Source organism: Ylistrum balloti, unplaced genomic scaffold, assembly GCF_031769215.1.
Source record: "Ylistrum balloti isolate Yb309-2 unplaced genomic scaffold, AGI_CSIRO_Ybal_v1 Utg370078, whole genome shotgun sequence".
Lineage (NCBI taxonomy): Eukaryota > Metazoa > Mollusca > Bivalvia > Pectinida > Pectinidae > Ylistrum > Ylistrum balloti.
Window position 1 is genome coordinate 1,439,519 of NW_026782116.1, and position 10,838 is coordinate 1,450,356.

The window sequence follows — 10,838 nt, forward strand, 5'->3', positions numbered from 1 at the left end:
AACGGAACGGTGATTCTGAAACACGAACTCATCCGATAAATTGCAGTAATTGGCCTTTGTATAAAATTTGATAAAAATCCCTTACGGAATGACGTCACTAGAATGTTGATATTCATTTGGCATCCGAAGGGATGCTGTTTCCCCCCCTTTTCCGTGTAGTGTCGGTCATAAGTACGTATATCAAGAATTTGAGGTTGACCAAAATAAATAAGAAAAAAAATCGAATTTCTTCAGTCGCTATTACAATGTGGATAAAACAATCGGTCACATTTGAAATAAAAATGAACTGAAGACTTTTTTATCACATTATTTTGATGTCATTTCATCTGATGCTGATGTTAACACAGGCTGTATAAGATAGGTTCATTCATTACATATAAGTAAGCATTGATTTTCATGTTACATTCCATAGGCTAAATAACAAAAACACAAGTAAGCTTTCCGATATTGTATCACAGAATATCCATTCCGTCGATTTCAATATACACAAACACCAATTGTGCGATGCAAAATAACAAAATAATAATATAAACAACAAATCATACATATGTCGCATAGCTACGTTTATTTTGTAATGAGAACATTTAAAAGAACATACGAATTCGTTCTGGATTAGTGGCTATGTAAAACCATAATTAAATGTTCGCAGTGAAATTGTCAGTTTTACAAAGAGGCAAAGACAGATCCAAGCAGGTCGTTTGATGTATCATTCACGGTTACATCAACACAGTGACGATAGGTTTCAGCTGTTTTCTAATCTAAGCACACAAAGTTCATTGTCCGGTCTTTTCTGGCTAGTTTTTTTTACTAAATCAATTTCCGCCTCCCATCGATTCAGGGATACCTCGACAAAACCTAAAACGATAAAATATCTTCAAATCAAATAAAGAGAGGACACTTATTTATCTGTAATTTTTGTTTTTGTTTATAATTTCTGATAGAGTTTAATGTTGTAAACAAGTCAATCCATGCTACACTGAAAAATACAAAAGAGTTGAGATAACATGTTCATACATAAAGTAAAAGACAGAAAAAACCTGATATTTGATACCGAGTGGATTTTACTCGATGACATTAAAGTTTGATATCAATGAAATTACAAAGACCAAGTGACAGTAGTGTGATATAAGCTCTGTTCATTGGCTAGGCTTATTGAGATGTATTAATTTCAATCTTAAGTACAATTCCAGTGATTTCAGTGAAAAAAGAACTTAATTCATATTACAAACGGTGTAGATAAAAAACAGGTTGAACTTACTGACACGTTGTCCTGCAGTATAACTTGGCAAACCTGTATCCTCTCGATCCTTTCTCACAGAACTTGTGTTTTTTCACCTTGTCACACATGGCCTTGGACTGGACGTCAGGGTCAAATTTGGTACATGGTTCTGGTTCGTCTGTTGGGAGAGAAACCGGAGTTCTACAGCACGCCGAGGATAAAGGTAATTCAGATATATTTTTGTATGTATTCAAAATTAGTGGAAAAAAAGGCAATATATTTAACATAATCAATATACATGCATGCCATAGTATTGTTTTTCATTTTCTTTTTCACACAACAAGAGCACAATCGAATTATTCAGGAAATGTATTTAAGGTTGTCCGTTTGTGTTACTTACTGCAGCCAGGATCGCCAATGTTACATTCCTCTGAAAAAAAATCGAGAACAAAAATTTTAAAATGTCCGGATTGACGGTATAACATGGAAAAGGATTGTAGTGAGAAGCTTTTAGATAATGATATTCATTCCTTATTGGGTATTGCTCATAACCGAAGCCGAAGTCTATATTGTTCGGCATTATTTATCACCGATTTCCTCTATTAGAACGTTACATGCACTACCTCCCCGCCTACTTTATCAGGAATGCTTGTTTTTGCAATTTTAAGTTATAACAGTGGATATTTCTCTGACAAAGAGTTAGTCTTTGTCTTCGCATTGTTTGACCAATTCTTCCCGAAATTTCATAAATTGTAATTTTTTCCAAACAATAATGATCAAAATGAGCAATTATATTAAATAAGTATTTTTATCAAAATAACAATTGTTTATGTTAATGACTGTGGCCACTAAACAATATTTTATTCAGGCATCCCTTGACTATTGTGCCCATGTGGAATAGCCTAGTGCATCGGCTACAAATTCAGTTGATCACAGGTGTTTTCAGTTCGTAAGACTTACCTATGTATTCTATAATCCTTACGATATCTATGTGATCTACATCAATGACAAGGTTGGGCAATCGCAAAATAAAGGCATACTTTATATAGAAGTAGCGAACTGTAAATAGCCTGGACCATGTGACCGATTACGTCTTTTAATAAACAATTTGACACTCAGCTGCTGGGATATATATATATATACACACACATTTTTTCTCTAATGTAATTTCGTATAAAACAGGTGAATACATAATTTGTTTACCAAGAATAGTTTCATAGCACACATGTTTGTTTTTCTGTTATCGTAATTCAGAGGACCCAAACGTTGGGACTTCGTTGGAAAACCATATTCATTCCATATACATTTCGGCAGCATTTAAGAAATAGTTTCATAACTATCGTTGTTTTATCTGCAGTAAGCCTTTGTTGTTACAATGATGACCTACCACAGGTGTTATCCACACACATCCAACCAATTCCCTTGCCAGATGGAACGACACATTCCGAGCACGGGTTTCCTACATGGTACGGGGGGATATTGGCATGAAGACTGAATTGAAAAAGGAGCAATTGATAGATTAGGATACATCATTGTTCAAACTATGGTTTGATACATACGTGTTGTCTTGTAAGATAACGTTTTTGTAGCCTGCTATTTGCTGATATAATATTTTATCGATTTTGTGTATACTACGTAGTGATTGCTTCTGAATTTGTAGGAGGGCAACTCCGGTATGTTTAATCTTATTTCTAGCATTGTTGTTTTACAGTCAAAAGAATGACTCATGGCGCTGCTTGTTTAAATGATATGAAATATCACTATAATGGTACTTGCTTTCAATTGTAATTGGGTTGAATTCTCTTGTGAGTGTAGAAACTTACTTCGCAAATATACTGCTTTAAGATTTCGAGAACAACCATACTCAAAATAATCTCCTCTGCTGATTTTCTTTTGTATTTGCCTCCATGAGGTCGTCCATATGCGAGTGTGTGTGTGTTAGAACATCTCAAAATGTTACACCTGTTACACGTCTGTGTTTCAAACAGTTTTCAGTGATGAAACGTTGTATAATTAATTTTGAAAGTAATCCGGGTTAAATATCACGTGTATTACTAGTAAACGTATAAATCCTAGCTATACGCATATTGTTCTTTCGAAGATAAATAGCGTCCTTGCTTTAATCTCGAATACTTTTGTTTGGTGAATAATGCTACCGTTATATATCATACACGAATGTGTAATGTGGAAGTGGGAGTATGGTGTTTCAAACAGAAGTAGCGGAGGGAGGGTGTAAGTGTAATTTGGTGAAAGTGATGCATCAAATTCGAACTCCTAACTTACGACGGCCAGTAATCACAAGCCCAGTACCACGTGTTGTACCACGTGTCTCCAGTGTCAGGCAGGAAAAGCTGGTCACAAAACGTGACACCACATCCCACCTTAACAGTATCCCAGTACACCAACTGTAACAAATGAGAGTTACTGTTATATTATATCCAGTATGTCAAAGCCGTCAGAGATGAACGAAACACCAAATGAAAAAAAGATATGCAAACGGGAAGGACAAAACAAACTAATAATACAAACTGGAAGGCGATACGGGTTAATTCGGGCAAGTACCAGATTTTCCACCAAAAGTTATATTGGCCTTACAAAACGTTCCTATAAATATGTACTAAGTCGAAGAAAAAAAATCTTACCTGTAAGTAATGTCCCACCAAGCTGTAGTCTACTGTGGAGTGTCCATCTATATCATATAAACTCTTTTCATTATAGAACAGCTGTACGACCTTCTCTATGGAATGGTTACTTCCCTTTACTATGGCGAGGTTCTGTCCAACCCTAGTGCCATTGCCACTAAAAACATATAAATTTAGATTCGATCCGGATATTACTGATTTATTACCATTAAGAAAATACATACATGATATGATGGAAGTATTTTGTACATGAATTCTGATGACGAACATTCTCCGTTTTCATTTAGATATATCTGTTGCAGTTCATAAAAGACTTACATTATATTCTGAAGTTCAAAATAGAACAAACAAGCTTAAAATTGCACATACACCAAATATGCCAATGTTGGAACGAAACATATTGGCAAAGAAATAATCATTTGGTGCGAGTGGTTCGATCGGTCATATCTCTTTTTTACCCAGACTGTATTGTGTATCATATGTTTTTTATCAAGTAGATATAAAACTGTGAAAAAGTCATAGAAGTGGTAACAGTTACTTACAAGTATAGATTGGTGTGCTTGAAGACACATTTGTTCGCCAAGGCCTGTGCAAGACGAGCAAGTGAATCATCCCAGTTCTATAAACATAAACAATATCTGTTACAAACACGCTGATACCTGATGATCATCAGCGACATACGTGTACTATAAAATACGACAGAAAATATGTTTGATAGATAGAGCCTCTTTATATGTTTTTTTAATATAATCATACCTGACTCTGTTCCGTTGACAGGGACATCTCAACCGTGTGTAAAAAGTTTGCTGTTCAGCGCTCGGCTTGCCTGATCAGCCAAACTCTTACACAGGAATAGATATATCCATGGTCGCGGACGTTTTCAGTAAGAGAACCAAATAATTATATTTCATTTCAGGAATACTGGTTTTATCAATACATCTGGATAGGTCATATTTACTGCGGAAAGAATTAATGGGAGATATTGTATTTACTTCCTCTCTTACACTCGAATTACTTCACCACTTTGATATTAACAGAAATCTTATCTATTTCTTAATAAATGAAAATACAAATTGCAACGCATTTCCGAGAGAGACTGCTCAAAAATGCTAAAAAATGAGCGGGTTCCATATCTAGAAAGAATCTCATCAACTTATAAAGAATAACAATGAAAGGATATAAAGATGTGAATAAAGTAGTACTAGAAGTTAAAGTATCATAAGAGAAGACGATGCTCATGCTTGTAGGCCATGTTTGTAGTAAAAGACTTTGAATTTTGAATTAAAAGCATCTGATGCAAGTAAGTGGAAGATTTGAATATGCATGTAGTGCATTAAGGGGATCTTTGGGTGAGGTCCTTCTTGCCATAGAATACGCTTCCTTAAACTGATGAAATACACTTATTTGCCATCCTTAATCTCTCATTCTCATAAAATCCCGTGAAAACGAAATAAGATATTTTCCGTTCATAGAACTATATCTTTTTCTTCATTGATATGTATTTTTGAATTGGTTGAACAAATAGATAATTCTATTACAAGGTTACAAGGCACTGTGTGCATATGGTACTGCGAGTTTGTTATACAAATAAGCAAAGAACAAGCAAACAAAGGAAAAGTGAAGAAATGAATTGGAAAATCGTCTGGAAACAACAGTAAATCACATACTATTTTCCAGATATCTGACCCTTCCTCCTTCATCCGGAACATCTGGTGGACATCGACGGTGTCTCTGATCTGCTGTTGAGTAACTTGTGTCGGGTTCTCTTCGCCCTTTATGTCCAGATCCTTGGCTTCTTCCAAACTCTTTACTGAGAAGTGTTCTAGGGAGTTTTGTGCGGGTCCTTCTTGTTTCCGTTGTTTCTTGCGTTGCTGTTTTTCGCGTCTTTGTTTCTCACGTCGGTTGCCTCTTTTCTCCGGTGTGATTTTTTCCTCCTCCTCCTCATCCTCATATTCCCTCTTTGATAGATCATTTTCACTCCTGTTTTTTTACGTAACTTTCAATGATTATTTCTTACTTTCCGGGGGTGTATTTGCTGATTTTATTTGATATATAGAGGTATGAGCTTTGATGACTTATTTTATACTTTCATGATATAAATGATTATGTATTTCTATCGAACTGTTCAAACTCTTCCGACTATTCCCAATCACGAAAATAATTTTGACTAGAGCTAAAACTCATGATTTTTTCAACTATACTGATCTTTCGCCCTCTGTTAATTACTGTTGTCATATTTTTGCCCACCAAAACTAGACATTATTGTGTCGAATAAACAGGAAATATGTGTAAGAAAATATCACACAATATACTCATACCTTTGTTGATCAAGAATATTTTTAACAAGTCCTCTGATTCTTAACTCCAAATCTTGAGATCGTTTATCGTTGACTGTATTGGATCTTTTGTTGTCCAATCCATCAACTTCCGACCTAAAAGTAAATAAATAAACAGATGAATAAAGTTTCGTGTTTTTGTTTCTTGATTTGACTACATATAAAATATCAACTTTAAATATCGATAGAATCGAAACAACTGATTATTTTTGGACAAGTTATCTTTAATCAAAATCCTGCAATTCTGTGTATATCGTTTAGTGATGCTACACAAATTGGAACACTTTTTGAAGAAAGTTGTGCAAATTTTCTACCTTTGTATTTCATTAACACATACCTTCAGTTTCATGCTTGGGTTACATGTTAGTAGCGCACGTGTCTATTAATAGAACGCAGCAAGGCATGCCAGGTTCAGCAACGCTTTTATACTGGTAAGGCTACCCGAAATATAACAAGTCTTACATTATGTTTGTTTATAGAAGTAACTGACATACCGTGGAATATTTTTCTTTATTTTATAAAAAAAGTTCACTCACTTTCTTATTAATTGCAATCTCCTATCTGTAAAATGTTAATCTCGGTAATATTTTTCATCGTTTTAAAACAAGATACAATATTTGTGGTGTCGCATGGTATCATTTTTATTTCTAAAATTTCAAATAGAGATGATAAGCAACATATAAGATATGGTCCAGTTAGAAATGACATAATAAGTAATAAATACTTTATTTCTTGCTAAGAATTGTTAATAATCACTTGCACTGCAAACAAAGATTCTGCATCGTATATTTGAGGTGTTCCATTATTGGTAGCGTTCCATTTTGGGTAGCGTCACGTTAACTGCTTCATGAGACCTTGGATTGTCTTTAAAATTGACAGGGAGCTTGATTTGAATATATATAGACATACTTTTGCGTTGTATTACGATAAAATTTATACACGCTTTTATCATTTTCCTAAAACCACAACAAAATGACAGAGTATTTTCTCCTTCGTTCGATTTTTACACTGATGACAATGAAGACATTTTAATTTAGAGATCCCAATGGACCCAACAGGCAAACTAACGATCATCAGACACGGCCAGCTTCATATCGCACAAAGAAATAGAACATGTTTCAATGAGATCACCATGACGACTTTAAAGTTATCCCCATAATTTCCATCAACCTGTGTATTTTGAAACCATGTGTTACGAGTTCATCATTTGTTCATCATTTGACGACTTCTTGCAAGAAAAAACAAAAGCCCTTCTTGTTATATTTAAAAGAAGTGTAACATGCTTACTATTATGAAAGGATGCAATAAGTCCTGAGTGGCGATACCTTAAAACATTGTAGAGATATGTGGACTATCTGAGAATAGGTCTACAGAATGCATACCACACCTTCATCAGAAGTGAAACAGTTCTTTTATGGATAAATCACACCGCTTGGGATTATTTATAGTTTTCTCATTACCTTTGTTCATCTTGGATATTTTTGACTTGTCGTCTGGCTGTAAGCCCCAAGGCCTTTGATCGTTTATCATCGTCATTATCGGATTCTGTGATTGGGTCATCAAGTCCAGGAGGGATTCTGGATGATAAAAAAAAATCCTATTTCAATTCAAATTTGTATGATATACATGTTTTCTATTTGTTTATGCTTACAATTTAGTGATACATAACACCATGAAAAGATCCGTTTGCCTCATTGTCTGGAACCTTTCGAAATATGATAACAAGACAGAACGAACAAGCAAAAATATATACTCTACGTTAAGATTACGGCATATTATTCCGAGTATCAATCATTCAGAACACAAGCTTTTTCTAAAGTAAATTAAGACACGTCCCTATCCTTCACACACATTTTTCAATGATATCACTATGAACATTGTTCTCTAATTTACACAATTTTTTCACCATTTAAATTTTTCTCTTGGTGCATTCGATTAACAACAACACAGCAAAGACAGACTCTACATCCGTCTCTAGCAAAGTTTGCGTCGAAAGTAATCTTTTGTATCGTATGTTTGAAGCAATGTTCAAAATTGATAGCCGGATCTCTCAGTCAACGGTTAACTTTGGATGAACGCATTGAAATATATTTACGTTATATTTTCTTTGAATATACTTTAAAGTATAATATCATCAGTTGTTAACAAACGCATTTTATTTGTTTGATTTTCGTTGAAACTTTCTCTTTAAACAGTAACCATGTAACTGCCAAAGTGCGCGAGGGGCTGTATCTAATTAACAAGCATAAATTGCAATGGCAGACAAGTATTATACAGGTAGAAGGGATTGAATATGTAATTACATCCCACTGTAAGTATCACACAATTCCGAAAGCAGCATCGATATTTTCGGTATTATTTTATAACGTAACTTTCCTGTTTTCAACGTTTGAGTATACCCTCAAACCTCGAAAGCAAACCTTTTCTAGAAAGCAATTAAAGCGCTCTATATGCCTCAAATCTCTGTGCGTTAATTAATTCGATTAATATGAGCAGACTTGAAATATTCATGGTAAGCAAGTAAAGTTGATAGATAGATGAATACATAAATGAAAAAGCATTAATAAATATATTATAAACATAAAAAAGGATGAATCTTGAACGTTTTTAAACCGCCGAAACAGTATTTTTTTAATATAAAGGCTTACATTTCTGAAGAATCTTGTGGTATTGGCCCAGCTCCCTGGAGATTAGTCTGTTCGCTTTCACACAAAGCAAGCACCAGCATACCAAAGAATGATACTGTAGCCAATGACCTCATCATGGAACGTTGGAGTTCTCTCAGCTTCTGACTGTCAAGGATGGATCGCTCCCGGTTTATAAAGCTACACACACCTTCATTATGATGCGTGAGAACCTATGTGTCACTTTTGTCACTAAATGAAGCTTCAACAATAATGTAAAATGTTTACTTCTATCTATTTCAAGATATTCTCACCCATGAGGTTAAATTAAAATCAAATTTATTCAAATGTGCTGTAAGTTATGAAAGCAGTATATGTACACATGTAATGGATATATTTTAATTTCATCAAATTGCATTGCATTCTGTGATTAACAAAACCATATTTATTACCTTGCTCGAGAATGCTGTTATTCGTGAATTGATGAAATGCATCAAAGCATATTTTCGAAGAAGTGGTCTCCAAAAGGTCAAACGAATATTTAGTACCACATACAATAATTACTTCTGACATTTTTTTAATAATGCACACGCATTGGTCGAATACAAGACATTTGCACTGAGGTAACACCACAAACTTTCAATGTAACGGATATGTTTTCCAATATCTTGTCACTTTATTGATGTTGTGTCCTCCATAATTGCTCAACCTTCTCAATAAGCATATATCAAATTAACTTTCTTATTGCTAGTCCGTATGAATGGCGGTTATTAAGTTAATATGATGCTCTTTTATTGGGTGACAACACTGGTTGTACAGCTTGTCAGGTGTGGGTATGCATTCTGTTCTAATTGACGATGTTAATGCAGAATTCTTGGTATCAGCGTCCTGATAGGAATATTAATGCTTACAACAAAATTAGGACAAAAGAAAATATAATACATTTAGGAGACTTTATCAACTATATACACAATTGGCAATTTGATATGGAAAATTCATATAAAAAAAAAAAAAAATCATCAAGGTCGACGGCAGGAGAGTGTAAGATTCAAATAGTGCATTTTTGGATGAAACAATTTGGATGATATATTCCAGAAATAAAAACATTATTATTTAATGTATGAATACTCAAAAACAGACTGGGTTGTTTTTCTATCCACCATCATATGGAATAAGCATTATACATTATCAACTACATCTAATTGGATTATTCATTAACAAGAGGAATTAAACAGCTCGCTTAACACGATGGTGTAACAAAGGTCATGTAGTGATTGTGAAAAGAATTCAGCAGCCCATCGATATACATAAAATAACTATTTTCCAGTTCGCCAGATTCAGGCGACTAAATCCTGAGTAATAAATACGAAAGCACAGTAATTACTGACCACTATGGACAGACCGGTCAGATATTTCGAGTTAGGGACGATGTCTAGCTTTTACTTACAATGGATATTATAAAGATCATGTGATACTGTACGCGTGACATGTCAGTGAAATGACATCACTAGAGGACATTAAATATAATTTAAAATCCGTTTGAAGTTATCATACGAGATGAACATACCATTTTCTTTCTCAAATATATATTAGGAATGCTCTCTCAAGTCACGTATAAGTGATTTAATTACAATGCATTCTTAGTGTTCATGGCATGGCTCCATAATATGTAAAATCATACAATATTATGGTTATGATTTAAATAACGTCGATACGGTATTTTACTTCTTACGAACCCTTTCTTTGAGAAATTACTACAACACTTGTTAAGCCAGTCAAAGACGATGTTCTGAAAAACATCATTCTTGTATGATGGCATGGGAAGACAACTTATTGATGATTCTACAAATGACACACAAGTCAAGTGAATACCAAATTTTAATTAGAATTTAGATAAGATACAATGGTTATTTCAAACAGGATTTAAGTACTAAGTGAAGTGATTAAAAGAAAACCAAACCATTATAGATTTCCACTTTTATGCTGCCTATAATCTGTAAAGATTCCCGAAAGGACA

General features: G+C 34.2%; 1 protein-coding gene across 1 annotated transcript; it reads right to left on the reverse strand.

Moving 5' to 3' along the window:
• Positions 1-812: 812 nt before the first annotated feature.
• Positions 813-8,958, reverse strand: LOC132549834 (cysteine-rich venom protein natrin-1-like). The gene is made up of 11 exons (XM_060213808.1): positions 8,846-8,958; positions 7,658-7,774; positions 6,180-6,293; positions 5,529-5,841; positions 4,404-4,480; positions 3,862-4,018; positions 3,503-3,624; positions 2,607-2,710; positions 1,620-1,649; positions 1,259-1,397; positions 813-855 (listed from the first exon to the last, which is right to left on the reverse strand). Exons 1-11 carry the CDS (start codon positions 8,956-8,958, stop codon positions 813-815), a joined length of 1,329 nt encoding a protein of 442 aa, XP_060069791.1.
• Positions 8,959-10,838: the final 1,880 nt, after the last annotated feature.

Excerpts from the sequence above, each read along its gene's own strand:
- LOC132549834 (XM_060213808.1), bottom strand. The coding sequence starts at position 8,958 with ATGAGGTCATTGGCTACAGTATCATTCTTTGGTATGCTGGTGCTTGCT. Across the intron at positions 4,481-5,528 it reads GGTCAGATATCTGGAAAATA|AACTGGGATGATTCACTTGC; the intron begins GTATGTGATTTA and ends TTATGTTTATAG. Across the intron at positions 4,019-4,403 it reads AAGCACACCAATCTATACTT|TGGCAATGGCACTAGGGTTG; the intron begins GTAAGTAACTGT and ends ATATGTTTTTAG.